This window comes from Chinchilla lanigera, unplaced genomic scaffold, assembly GCF_000276665.1.
Source record: "Chinchilla lanigera isolate Chin_1 unplaced genomic scaffold, ChiLan1.0 scaffold00080, whole genome shotgun sequence".
In the NCBI taxonomy this organism is placed as follows: Eukaryota; Metazoa; Chordata; class Mammalia; order Rodentia; family Chinchillidae; genus Chinchilla; species Chinchilla lanigera.
Window position 1 is genome coordinate 5,113,030 of NW_004955481.1, and position 14,262 is coordinate 5,127,291.

At 47.3% G+C, this 14,262-nt stretch overlaps 1 protein-coding gene across 1 annotated transcript; it reads left to right on the forward strand.

Moving 5' to 3' along the window:
- The first annotated feature begins 780 nt into the window (after positions 1–780).
- On the forward strand, positions 781–5,112 carry Lyrm9 (LYR motif containing 9). The gene is made up of 3 exons (XM_005402772.2): positions 781–1,260; positions 2,955–3,047; positions 3,913–5,112. Exons 1-3 carry the CDS (start codon positions 1,135–1,137, stop codon positions 3,928–3,930), a joined length of 237 nt encoding a protein of 78 aa, XP_005402829.1. The 5' UTR covers positions 781–1,134; the 3' UTR covers positions 3,931–5,112.
- The last annotated feature ends 9,150 nt before the right edge of the window (positions 5,113–14,262 follow it).

Genomic DNA, 14,262 nt, shown 5'->3' on the forward strand with positions numbered 1-14,262 from the left:
GGGACCCAGCAGCATGGTAGCAGCCCAGTCTCTGGCAGTGGCAAGTGTGTTGCCCATGAAGAGGGTGCTTCAGTCCTGTGGAGGACAGTGATTCCTCCCCCCCCCCCCCCGCCCCGGGGAGGGACAGTCAGGAAGGGATTCTTGGACCGAGCTGGACCTGGGAGGGTGAGTGAGGTTCCTCATCTGGAGGAGATGGGGCAGGAGTTCTGAGAGCTGATGTTCTTGATGGTTTGGGGGATCTGGGAGAAGTCCTGGGATCTGTGGCTGACTGAGGTATGTGACACTGGTTCCCAAGCTCAGTGTCAGTGTGGCATGATGGGCAGGAGCAGGAGCACCAGGCTGGGTGCTCTTGCAGAGGTTCTGGCAGGAGCCTTTGGGGTGGTGCTGGGGGTACGTAATGAAAATTTAACAAGTCCTCATCCTCTAGAACCTACCACTTGAAAACATTTATACTTCATAATTTGCTCCAGAAACAAAGTTCAAGCTACACTGAGTTCTTTGGAAAGAGCATGTACACTACAGAAGTTAAAAATAAGGGCTGTAGAAGAAAGCATGTTAGATGTTTACAGTACAAAAATTAACAGATGTTTAAGGGGTAGTGTATATAACCTGAAGGAAACGTGTAGACCTGCTTTGAAATGTTGCGTGATACTCCATAAATATATATACTTCTGTATTTTGTGTGTTAAAATAAATTGAAATTTCAGGAAAAAATGAGTTCCACAGGTACAATAGAGATAGTTCAGGAGCCTTGAGCTCACTTTGTAGCCTTCTGAGTGCTGGGATTACAGGCGTGTGCCACCATGCCTGGTATATTCTTCCATTTATATAAAACTCTAGAAAATGCAGATGGACTGGTAGCGGCAGAAAGCAGGTTGGTGTTGCTTGGGGAAGGAGGGAGGGCAGAAGGAAGGGTTTGCAAAGGGGCGGGAGATGGCTTGGGAGCGATGCTGTGTCCACTCCTGATTGTGGTGATGGCTTCTCCAGAGCACACAGTCCTGACCCGGGGTGTAGACCCCGTGGGGTGGTCACGAGGAGGCAGGAGGGCTGGGAACTGGAGGCCAGCACAGCGTAGGACTTGGCTCAATGCCCAGGATGTGATGCTCTGTGTTTTCCAGGACAGAGGTCTCGCTGATGGCCCCACTGCCGGGGGCAGAGCTGGTCCAGAGGCCGCTGCAGCTCTACAGATACTTGCTGCGCTGTTGCCGGCAGCTGCCGACCCGGGGCATCCAGGAGCACTACAGACATGCTGTCCGGCAGGTGGGAGCAGGGTCCGTGGGTTCCGGGGGTTAGCCTTCCTTTCATGGGCCCTAGCAGGGGCGGATTCAGAGGCCAGGTAAGGGATAGTCTTTTGGATGGAGGAGGGGGTGGCAGTTTGGAACGAGGCACTAGAGGTCGATCTGGGGAACCCAGCTCCTCTCTCTGGCTTCTGTCCGGGAGTATCATTCAGCACTCCAGCGCTGTGCCAGGGTACGAACAAGGCAGCTTGGTGATAGTTAAGACAGACAATAGGACACACATATCATTTTGCCAACGGTGCTCAGCCAGCCTGGATTTAACCCTGACAAAACATCAGGTAGACCCAAACTGGGGGACCATCTTCCAGAGAACATCCTGGCCTGTACCCATGACAAATGTCAGCTTCATAGACACAAAGGAAGGCAGAGATACTCTGGATTAAGGGGACCGAAGAGATGTGACAGCTATATGTAATGCATCATCCCAGATTGGATCCCGGGCCAGAAAAAAGTAATTGCTGTAGGGAACATTATTGGGGCAGCGCGTGGAACTGGAACATGGGCTGTAGATGAGATAACAGCATTGTATCAATATTGTATTTTCTGAGTTTGGTTATTGTGGTTCTAGAAGAGAATGCATTCATCATTAAGAAACACATGGAAGTGTGTAGGGATTAAGGGTGGGATAACTGCCACCTACTCTGAAATGCTTCTATAAAGAGCTTATACATACACATAGAAAGAGAACGATAAAGTGAATGTGGCAAAACATTAAAATTGGTGATTCTAGTAGGGAGTTCTTTGTACTTTTGCAAATTTTCTGTGAGCAGTCATTTCCAACTATAAAAGTTAATAACTAAACTCATACAAATAAAATATAGACAGCACTTGGGAGGTTGAGGCAGGAGGATCGCCAAGAGTTCGAGGACAGCCTGGTTTACCTAGAGAGTTCAAGGTCAGCCTGAACTACATAGTGAGACCCTGTCTTCTAACAAACAAACAAACAAATAAAAATGTAGAAAGTCAAAGAAAAGGAGCAACAGAAAGCTGTGGGAACTCAGAGAAGGGAGATGTTAGTGATCTGGGGGAGTCGGGGAGGGCTTCCCCAGGGTAGGTGTTGGAGGTGGTGGACAAGCAGAGCGCGTGTGGGGTTGGGAGTGACAGGGGAGGTGGGCTGCAGTACCTTCTGAAGGCCCCGAGCACCCCACTGGTGAACCCAAATCTCAGGCTGCCAGCAGCAGTCTGCCTTGCATCGGGCCTGCTGGATTTCCCGAGCCATGGCCTCCCCTCCCTCCCCTGCTCCCTCTCCTAGCACAGGGCTGGGAGCAACCCCCTCCCCGCTGTGGTGAGGCCCATGCAGAGATCTCACTCCAGTGAAAGCAGCTTCCCATGAGGAGCAAATTAAATGGAGAGAAGGAAATTTCCTCTGGGCTCTGACAACTTACCTGATGACCTCTGGGCCCAGGTGCCAGTCCTCCTTTTCATCTGCCCTGCTAGCACGATTGCCAGCTTTGTGTTCAGATAGGCTAGGATTCAAATGCTGCTGCTTAGCAGCAAGGTAGGACTTCTGATCCTCTGTTTCCTCAGCCGTAAATGGGATCATCACTGCCTTGGAGGATTCAGAGGTGCTGAGTAGAACGTGCCCGGCACTGTGTCTGGCCTAGGACTGCCGACTGTGTGGATTTTGCGCAGTCATCTTTATGTTGAAACTTACAGAGTTTCCGGGTTCATTCAGATGAAGACAACCCTGAGAGAATCCAGCAGATTATTAAAAGAGCTATTGAAGATGCCGACTGGGTCATGAACAAAGTAAGTGTCTCACCAGCGAGGAGGGGACGGGGAGAGAAATGATGATGATGGCGGTACTCCCTGTGGCCACTAGAGGTCGCGCCTGCCTCACACGTGAGAAGAGGCGTCTCCCGACCCCCAAAGCCGAGGGTGGTCCCTCTGGCTGCAGGATGGGGCCAAGGGACACCCTTAAGGACAGATTTCTGTCTAGCAGTGTTGAATAAGCTAAGATGGGCACAGGAAGAAGGAAGAGAATAGTCTTCTTGAAGCCAAGTGCGGGAGCTGGCGGTAGCATTGTGATGCTTGGGGTGGGGGACTTCTTGCGGGGGAGGGAGCTCCCTGTCCCCGGGGGAGTCCCACCGAGGCTGAGTTATCTAGGAAACAGACAAGGGGCTGTTTGGGTGGAGCAAGGCCGTGAGCTAGGAATGCAGTTGGTATCAGAGCAACCTAGACAACTGGAATAGACCCCATTTTTCTAAGTCCGAATCTCCAGAGACGGCGTTTAAGATCCATTTTTTAATTAACTCAGCAGGTAGCTGGGGGTTCTTCTCCAGCTTCTGAGGGTCCTGCTGTGCCTGAGATTTTACTCCCCAGAAGCCAGGGAACCCTCGACTAGAAAGTAGTACAGATGATCTGTGTTCATTTCTAACTTGGCCCGTTTCTGCATTACCCTCCCTCCCGCAGCCTCCTCTCCCTCCTCCTCTGAGGAAGAAGGAGGGCCCAGGCAGCAGCCGGAAGGGACCATCTGGTGACACCTGACTGTGTCACCGCCTCTGAGGAGACCTGCAGGGGGAGGTGGAGGCCCAGGCGACTGGGGTTCCAGGTTTCCCGTTCGGTCCCTCTGCACTGGCTTCCCTCACCCGCTTCTCCTCTCTCTGTCTTGCAGTATAAAAAACAAAACTGAGAACCCAGAGCCCAGAGGAAGAGTCGCGTTAGAGACATCTGGGGCTTCTTTTTTTCTTCTGGAACTAAGCAGCAGCGCCAGAAGAAGTTTTGGAATATTCTTTGGCCTCGCTGGCCGAGAGAGCAAGAAAACGGAGGCAGGAGAAGCCGACCTTTGTTCCGCCAGCTCTTCTCGCCGCAGCCATGTTCCTAGCATCCTTTCTGTTCGCTCTGCCGGCCACTGCTGATGGACAAGTTGGGGACAATATGGTGTACTTTTGTTGTTTCTCTCTGTTTTTCGTTTTTGTGTTTTTGTTTTTCTACATTGCTCTGAAGCTGATCCACTTATTCTGGAGGTCTCTTTACCAGTCTTTGAGCCCCAGAGAAGATGTCCTCCCCATAGGCGGTTACCCGTACGGAGGGAAGAGAGTGGGCTTTAAGGCTAGGCACCTCTGGCTTTGAGTCCCAGCTTTATGACTTCCCTAGGGCATTGCCTTTGAGCTCAGTGTCCTCCTTGGCGAGGATGAAGTGAAGTGAAGTTGGAGTGCCTCACCCAGGATGGGGCACACACCGGTCAGCACCCCTCCGAGGAAGCCGTCCTGGTGATCAGCTCCTGCTCCCACAGTGCTCTGGGCATCTCTGCCGTAGTTGTGGTGTCAGCCTCTGTGATTTGTTTGTGAGCTCGTCCTGTCCCGGCTTGGAACCCCAGGTCCCTCCCAGCTGTGCCATGCCCAGCAGTCTCACGGAGCTGCTCCTCCTGAGCCCTGTCCCTCTGCGCTCAGGAAGTAGAAGCCCTGGTCCCTGTCTCCAAGGAGTTGCCAGTATCTTTGAGGCAGTGAAGTGCACATTACCTGAAACTAGGAAGAATATCCAAGCAGCTGTGACAGATGCCGGCGCGTCCAGGCTTCTGGGAGCCTGTGATCAGCCTTCGCCGGCCCTTCCCTGCTTTGGCTGTCACGGCAGGGTGGACGGCAGGGAGGGAGGGGATGGGTCCAGGGCGGGTGGCGAGAGCTGGCAGAGCAGCCAGAAGATGCAGAGAAGCCACACAGAGGCCTGAGTATTCCCCGGGGGCGCTCAGCCAGAGGCGCGAGCTGGCGTGTGTTGGTGTCCGTGCAATTCTGTAACTCACGCTGTCATCCGTATGTGCCGATTACCGCGCAGTGCTGATTAACAAATAGTGAAGTAAATGTATTGATTTGTGAAACTTCCTGTCTCTCCTCAATTGATATTCCCCAGACAGGGGTTGCCCCCCTACTGTGTGCTGTCATACTGAGTGCTGAGGGCTCAGGTAAGTAGACAGCGACGTAGAGAGACCATTCTTTAGAGATGTCCCTGAAGCACAGAGGGGATCAGGGAGGTCCTCAGGAGATAACCTGAACCCGGCCCCGCAACTGGGGGACTCTGTCAGCAGTTGGCAGAGACACACCGTTTTCACAGGAGTGGGGTGATCCTGCCCCAGGCCTTGCACCAGGAGAAACAGTGAAGGGGACCAGGGCTTTGGAGAGAGTTGCTGTTCCTTGCTCTCGACCAGCCCTGTGGGGGCTCCACGGCCTTCCCCTCACTGGTAGGCGTGTGATCCAGGTGCTGACTCACCTAGGTGTCAAAGGACGTGCCCAGCTTGGTTGCTGTCTGTCGGCCAGAGCGGACAGTGAGCCTGCTCACAGGGCAGGTACATGGAAGTACGGGTGGCGGCCCCAGGCTGGAGAGGCAGGGTACACCTGGCAGGGCAGAGCCGTGACCTTCCCAGCCGCTGCCCTCAGCGTTCTGTCCCCTGCCCTGCGAGGAGCCCATGCATGTGCTCATCATACATGGTCCTCAGCCACAGCTCTGAAATGCAGTTCACTCACACCTGCCTCCCAGCAGACAGAAGAAGGAGATGAGGGCTTTTGACCCAGAGTTAGGCAGTATGGCCTGATATGAGTGGGGTCTGGAGCCACAGATTTAAATCCCAGCTTTCACTTTTACTGGTGTGATTTGGTGCACTTGCTAACCTGTCAGCCTTTATCGAAAACTGGGTTAAATAACCCTAAGTTATTGACGGCTCATCAGGCCCGCAATCTCCCAAGCGAGTGGACGGGAAGGCTTCAATAAATGAGGCAATGGCAATGATTTTAGCGCCCCAGGAGGGACTAACTCTCTTACAACTTTGATATACTCTGAGTTTAGCCAAAGACTACTCTGGGCGGCCGTATTTATTTGGTTTACAAACAAAGGAGGAGGATACTCAAGAAAACCTGGGCAGGACTTTTCTAAGTAAAAGGTTATGTTAATTTAGGAGAACTATGTTATCTCCAGGAAGGCCTTCACAGCAGGAGTGAGATGCCTGCAGCTGCAGTCTCCTTTAAGTTAATTGGGGTTGGAGCCACACATCCTCAGCTGTGGCCTTCAGACAACTCACAAGTAAACACGGAAAACCAGTTGATTAATACTAAATCTTGCTCGGAGCCACTTTGTAGTGGTCTCCAACAAGCCTTACCTTTCATATTACAACAGGCTGCATGTCCCTTGGGGCAGTGAGATTAGGGCAGCGGGATTAAGGCAGTGCACAGGAGTGATCAGCTAGCCATGTGACCTCCTCTTGTCTTTGGTTTATGACCCTTCATTTTATTGTCGTCCCCCCCCCCCCCCCCGTACCGGGAACTGAACTCACGACCTTGCGCTTACCAGGCAGGCGCTGTGCCAAAGAGCTAAATCCCCAGCCCCCTGTGACCCTTCATTTTAAATGGGTCACTATCCTCTCCCTGATGCCTGCTGTGCCAGCACAGTACCAGCAGGAAAGGACCCGGTATCTGGCATCTCCACCTTGGCTGATTCTTATTTGCAGTCACCTTGCCTTCCCGGGGTGCATTTGTATTAGGAAGTTTCTGCACTAGGGCAACTGCCCTTGACAGATTCTCAGGCCCTCTTGAGAGACCCTGCCGCATCTGGGGGCTGATTCTGGGGAGAACCAAGTCTTTGGTCTCATCCCAGAACATGCTCCCAGGCCCAAGCCTGCCTGCCTGCCAGCCTCATCCCTCCCCCGCACCACCCCGTCTCCGCTGAGCACGAGATCTCCACGAAGCCCTTCCCTCGGCAGGAAAGAAGCGCAATTGAAGGCAGGTAAACGTGGAACCAGAGAGGCTGAGCAAACGTGGTTCCCGGGATGTTCCCATGCCGATTTATTTTTTTCTCCTGTTCTTTATATTTTAAGTGGTTTTGGTTCTCCTTGTTCCTGGATGAAAACGGAGAAAACCTCAACACTTTCTGGCCAACCTGAGGTCAAACCCAAAGCCGTGGTTACTTTTAAATCACAAAACATTCTCAATTCAGGAAGTGAAATGTGCAATCCCAGGTGACAATTACATTTCAGAACTGAATGAAGCCGCAGCCCTCCCCTTCTTCCAGCTGGGATCTGCTGCAGATGGGAACGGCTGCCGGCAGGTGGTCCTGGCCAGCTTGGGTGGGCTGGGGCAGAGGAGCACTTGCTCAGGGACCCGCACGCTGGTTGGGGCTGAGCCATCGGGTGGGAGGAGAAACAGGGACGGAGGCTGGAGCTGGCCACAAGGCTCAGATCCTGCAGATCCTTGCAGGACTTGCTGAGGAATCTGGATCTTCCCTAGCAACCAGGTCTTTAGATAATCCCCCCCACATACACACACACAGACAGTGAGCCCCTGGAGGTCAGGAACCCCATTGCAGAGTCTTTGGGCCTGCTGCCTGGGGTGTGAACTCAAGCATTTCCTAAATTAAAAAAAGAGGTAAAAAGATTTGTTTTTTGTGTTCTTGTCACATTAGAGGAGGGAGCACCCACCCGCCCTGCTCAATGCATAGCCCCGGTGGCACTCACAGGCCTCTTGGTGCAGGAAGTTCCTCCTGATGCACAGAGGATTTGCCCCCAAAGCAAAGGTTACAAACAGCTGGAACTCAGATTTCCTCCCAGCCTCCTGAAAGGAGCCTGACCACTTGTCTGTTTGGTGTTTGGTTTCCGGCTCCTCTCCCTCTCCCTAGGGGTTGAGGATTGGCAGGAACACCCAGAGCAAACAGAAAAACACCTTTTACAACATAAGGAGAAATTTAGCAGGCTTGATATGAGGGAGGAGCCTTCTTGACAAGAATCACTGATGCTGCATAAGTAAATTAGCTGCTTTGCTCCTGGAACACTGTTTTTGGTGAGACAATGACGGACAACCTGGTTATTCAGACTTAGTTCTGTAGCAGACATCTACTTAAAAATGGGATAAGCCTGTCACTTTAAGGAAAACACCTGCCAGGACATATTACCAATGACAAAAATTGAGCTTTCTCCTCAGGGACTGGGGAGGCTGAAGCAGGAAGATTATAAATTCAGGGCCAGCCTGGGCTACATAGTGAGAACCTGTCTCAGAAAACAAATAAAACAAAACAAAATTAAAACAAAAACACCACAAACAGAAGTAAAGGACCCTAAGACTAACATCTTAAAAACTGTTGTCCTACAGCGTGGTTTAGTCTGGTTTTCCTACGTTTGTTGCTGTGTTAAATTATCTGACCCTAAATTTAGGGCCTTAATTTGGATCCTAATTATATTTTTTCCTATTGATGTTGGCCCATAAAGCCAGCATGTCAGGACTGTTGGGCCTGCAGGTCTGTCATCTACCAAGTAAATTGTCCTTAGTAGCTTTATCTCCTGTGTGGCTCAGCCATTCATTGATATATTCATTCATTCACCATTAAGGACCTCTTAGGAAGCTAGAATTCTATCTCTATCCCCATCCAGACCGGGTTGTGTGGTTTAATGTGCTCTTGCTGTTAATTGGTGTAGTTTCTGGAAATATGTGGAAAGATTCTGTTTCAGGTAGCTGTGATTATCCATAGGAATCTAGATGTTGCTTTCTGCCTAAAATTAAAAAAAAAAACTTCCTGAAGGCTGTTTCTGTTTATGGACGTTGGCCCACATTTACATACACAGGTCCACGGTCACCTGTAACCCCGAAACAGTCACGTCCCACTGAGAAATGATGAACTGCTTTGAAAACAAGTTCCCCCGACATCGCCACCCTCCTGTTTATGTGAATCTTTAAAATTGTCTGGTTGAATAGGTAGGGGGAATTGTCCAAGGGGCCTCCAGGCCTGGAGGACACTGAACATCCTCGTTCTTTTCTTCGTCTTTGCCACAGTGCTGGTTTTGGGCCCTCTGTCATCCAGGCCCGTATTTCCTCCCTTGCACACTCAGTGACATCAGAAATAAATACGGTCAGAGTCTCAGTTTAAAGAGAACAGGGATACAGCACAAGGAAAACAGAAAAAAGAGAAGAAAAGGAAAGCACACTCACCCTTTACAACCAAACAAAAGCTCCTCCAAATATGGGAAGCTGTTTTCATCCTCTCACTTTACCTCAAGCATTAGTTATGCATCATCCACCTCCCTTGACAGTTCCGCATCTGCACCTAGCGGGCAAACTCACTACACCTCCTGCACCTGCTCTATGATGCCCTGCGGCCTGTCCTCCCCTTTCTGCACAGAGAAACAGCCAAGAGAGGTCACATCTTTGTCCGAGGTAATATCTCAAGAACATATGTGGCCCCTATGTGGTAGTGCATGCCTATCATCCGTCCCAGCTCCCCAAGAGGCAGGAAGACTGCAAGTTTGAGTCTCAGAATAAAGAGGGCTGAGATGTAGTCAGCATTCCCTGGGTTTAATCCCCACTACTGCCAAAAAATAAAAACAAACAAAACACCGCACATAACCCACTTGGGCCCTTTCTGGAGGCTAAAGGCTGCTCTTCCACAGGTGCTCAGAGATAGTAACCCGTCTCCATGACATTATGGTTTTTTTTTGTTTGTGTTTTTTTCTGGTACCAGGAATCGAACTCATGACCTTGCGCTTGCCAGGCAGGCACTGTGCCACTGAGCTAAATCCCCAGCCCCCCATGAAGTTATGTTTTTAATACTTTCTTTTTGTCTTCTCTTAGAAGTTCTGGAGATCTAAAAGGATTTGGGATGATGATGTGACTTTGGATTATAAATAGCTTACCTGAATTTTCCAGCTGGAGTTTTCTGGGCCTGTCACCTCTATCTGAAATAACCTCAACCCATTATCCCAGGATACACTCCACAAAGTGTCCCTTTTGGTATACCAAGGTGTGAAACCAGTTAGAAAGGCCTGGGTTGAAAGCATAAAGTCTCTCTGGTGTCTTTTGTGGCTGAACGCATTGAACTGAGGTGGTCATCACAACCTAGCAAAGGAGCTGTGGCATTATGAAGAGATGGACCTATTGCTACACCACCCCACTGGATCTTAGCCAAAAGACTGAGAAGTGATGGGCTACAGCCATGAGATCTTGGAAAAATGACAACTCATAGGCCTTAGTTTTCTCATTTGTGTAACAGAGATAATAATAATTTGTCTCCCAGGTATTTTGTGAGGATCCAATGAGATGTTGCTAGTGCCCGGCACACAGCTCAATAAAAACAGCTGCTCTGCCTGTTAATTGCACCTGGCCTCCCAGCACTGGTGGTCTGGGGCCAGTTTGGGCTTGCAGAATGCTGCCTGGGTGAGAGTGAGCAGTTAAACAGAGGGAAAAAAGGGAATCGACAATAGGAAAATAATGCAATGACAGGCATAAATCAGTACCTTTTAGTAATAACTCTCAGTGTGAATGGTCTCAATTTCCCAATCAAAAAACATAGATTGACAGACTGATCAAGAAACAAAATTCCAATGAAATGTTGTATACAAGAAAGACGTTTCATCCCGATAGACATTCATAGACTAAAAATTAAAGGATGGAAAACAATATTCCACGCCACAGAAACTTGAAAACGAGGAGTAGCTGTGTTATTTTCAGACAAAGTGGACTTCAAGCCAAAAATGGGCGGAAGAGGCAAAGACGGTCACTACATTTTGGTTTAGGGAATAAATCAGCAGGAAAAGATAATTACTATTCATATGCACCGAACATGATCACACCCAACATCAAGAAGTTGACACTACTGAACATAAAAGATCAGATAATCTTCAAAAAAATCATAGTGGGTGACCTCAATACCTCACTGTCACAAATAGGTCAACTGGACAAAACATCAACAAAGAAATATCAAATTTGAACCAAATCTTCAAGCAAATGGACTTAAAAGATGTCTACAGAGTATTCAACCCAACAACAAGAGCATACATAATCTTCTCAGCAGCACAGAATTTTTCTTCAAAAGGCACCACACACTAGCCCATACTACACATGCTAACGTAAATGCAAAAGAGTCAAAATTAGCTCATGCATATTATAAGATGAATGAAACTAGAAATCAATGCCAAAAGAAACCATAAAATTATGCAAGAACATGGAAATTAAGCAATACACTCTTCAGATAATCAATGGGTCACGGAAGAGATCGAAGAAATTGGACTGTTCATAAAATCAAATGATAAAGCCAGTTCAACATACCAGAATTTATGGGATACAATGAATGTAGTCATAAAAGGGAAGTTTACAGCTGTGAATATCACATCAGAAAAACAGTGAGCCCAAATAAATAACCTATGATGCACGTCAATGTCATGGAAAGACAAGAACAATCCAAATCCAACACTAGTACAAAGAAGGAAATTATAAAGATCAGAGAAGTTAATGAAATTGACTAAAAAACATACAAAGAATCAACTAAGATTTGAAGATTTGTTTCTTCAAAAGAATAAATAAAATAGACAAATCATTAGCCAATCTTGTCTTTTTTTTATCTTTTTGAGACAGGGTCTGGTTATGCAGTTCAGGCTGGCCTTGAGCTCACTTTGTAGCCCAGGCTGGTCTCAAACTTGCAACAATCCTCCTGCCTCAGCCTCCCGAGTGCTGGGATTACAGGAGAGCACCACTACACCCGGCTAGCCAATCTTATAGAAAAAGAAAAGACACAAATCAACGAAATTATAAATGAAATAGTTGAAATTATGACACCATTGAAATCCAGAAGATTATTAGTAACTACTTCAAAAACTTATACCCTAATAAACTGAGAACTCAGAAGAAATAGATTTCTGGATCATATGAATTACCAAAACTGAACCAAGAAGATATAAAAACCCTAAATGGGGGCTGGGGATTTAGCTCAGCAGCAAAAGCGCCTGCCTGGCAAGCGCAATGTCGTGAGTTCGGTTCCTGGTACCGGAGAAAAACCAAAACCAAACCAAACCAAAACAAAACAAAAAAACCCCTAAATAATCTAAAAGCAGTGAAATTGAAACAGTTATAAAAAGCCTACCAACTAAGAAAAGCTTGGGATCTAATGGATTCCCTGCTGAATTCTATAAGAATTTTAGTAATAGAAAGAGGAATACTCTCAAAGTCATTCCTGAAAGCTAGCATTACCCTGATTCCAAAAATAGACAAAGGTCCAACCAAAAACTAGAGAAAGCCAGAACTACAGGACAATCTCTTTAATGAACATAGGTGCAAAATCCTCAACAAGATACCGGCAAACAGAATGCAATAAACCATCAAAAATATCATACATCATGACCAAGCAGGTGTCATCCCAGGGATACAAAGACGGTTCAACGTATACAAATCAAATGGAATACATCACATAAAAAGAGGCAAGGGCAAAAATCACATGATCATCTCAGAGGATACAGAAAAAGCCTGTGACAAAATCCCAACCTCCATTTATGATAAAAAACCCTAAGGTTTTTATCTCAATCTGATAAAAGCCATTTATGACAAACATAGGTTTCCCCAACATCATGGGGAAATGCTAAAAGCTTTCCATCTAAAATCAGGAACAAGCAAAGAATGCTCATTATTACCACTCCTGTTCACATAGTTCTTAAACATTAGCCAGTGCAATTGGGCAAGAGAAAGAAATAAAAGGGACATGTGTAGAAAAGGATGAAGTCAGATTATCATTATTTTCAGACAACATGATCCTCTCCACAGAAGATGCAAACAAGTACCCTTAAAACCCCCTAGAATTAATAACCAAATGCAATAGTGTAGCAGGATACAAAATAAACACACAAAAATCAGTAATGTTCCTGTAGACCAGTAATGAACTCACTGAGAAAAAACTTAGGAAAACAGTGCCATTTATGATAGCATCAAGAAAAATTAAATACTTAGAATTAACCTTACCAGGGAAGTGAATGACCTCTACCGCAAAAACTACAGTACTCTGATAAAGGAAACTGAAGAGGACATCAGAAAAAGGAAAGATACCTCCTATTCCTGGATAGGCAGAACAAACATTGTCAAAATGACCATACTTCCGAAACTGATAGATAGACTTGGGGCCAGGCATATGGCTCAGAAGCATAGCACCTGTCCTGGGTTCGATTCCCAGTACAAACAAAACAAAACAAAACAAAAAAAGGCACAGATTTAATGCAATCCCAACCAAAATAACAATAACATTCCTCACAGAACTAGAGAAAACAATGCTAAAATTTATACAGAACCAAGAGAAATCAAAGATAGCAAAAGGATTTCTGGACAACAAGAGTAAGGCAGGAAGCATCACAGACCCAGACTTTAAGATATATTACAAAGCTAGAGTGGTAGGCACATTCAGCTTCTGATCTTTGACAAAAGGCCCCAAAACACTTGGTGGAGTACAGATAGCCTCTTTGACAAATGGTGCTGGGAAAACTGGCTGTCCACATGCAGAAGAATGAGTCTGGACCCCTTTCTCTCATGATGTACTAAACCAAACTCAAAATGGATTAAAGATCTCAATGTTAAAACAGAAACAGGCTGGCGATATAGCTCAGTGGCATAAGCGCTTGTCTGGCAAGCCTGAGGTCATGAGTTTGATTCCCGGTACCAAAAAAAAAAAAAAAAAAAAAAAAAAAAGAGAAATGAAACAGAAACAATCTGCTGGAAGATAAAATGGGTAAAAGTCTTGAAAACATAGGCATAGACAAGGACTTTCTGAACAGAACTGAGGAGGAGAGAGAGAAGGAGAGAAAGAGAATCTTTAGGGGCTTATTTCTTGTATAAGACTGTACTTGAAAACTGAGGAAATGGACTTGGGACCATGGCAGTTGTCTCTGGAGTGTCCTTTCTTGGAAGTTGGTGGACTGAGCTCTCTTACCCACCCCACACTGACTGGGGCTCGGCTTGGGAAGAGGTAGAAATTATCCTGAGGGCCTTCCCAGCTAGGCATTCCATTCCATGCACAACGCCCTTTTCTCTGGCTGTTGACTGCTCATCCCTAGTGTGAAAGAGGCAACAGAGGTTATTGTCCCCACTGCATAGTGAGGGAAACTGAGGCACAAAGAGGCTTGAAATGGGTTGTTTGGCAACTCTGGGAACAGCATCAGTGTTCTGTGTCTCCAAGTTTATTATCTCATCACCAGAAAACAAACAAACAAAAAACCTCCTAAAGTAGGCAGAGGGAGTAATTG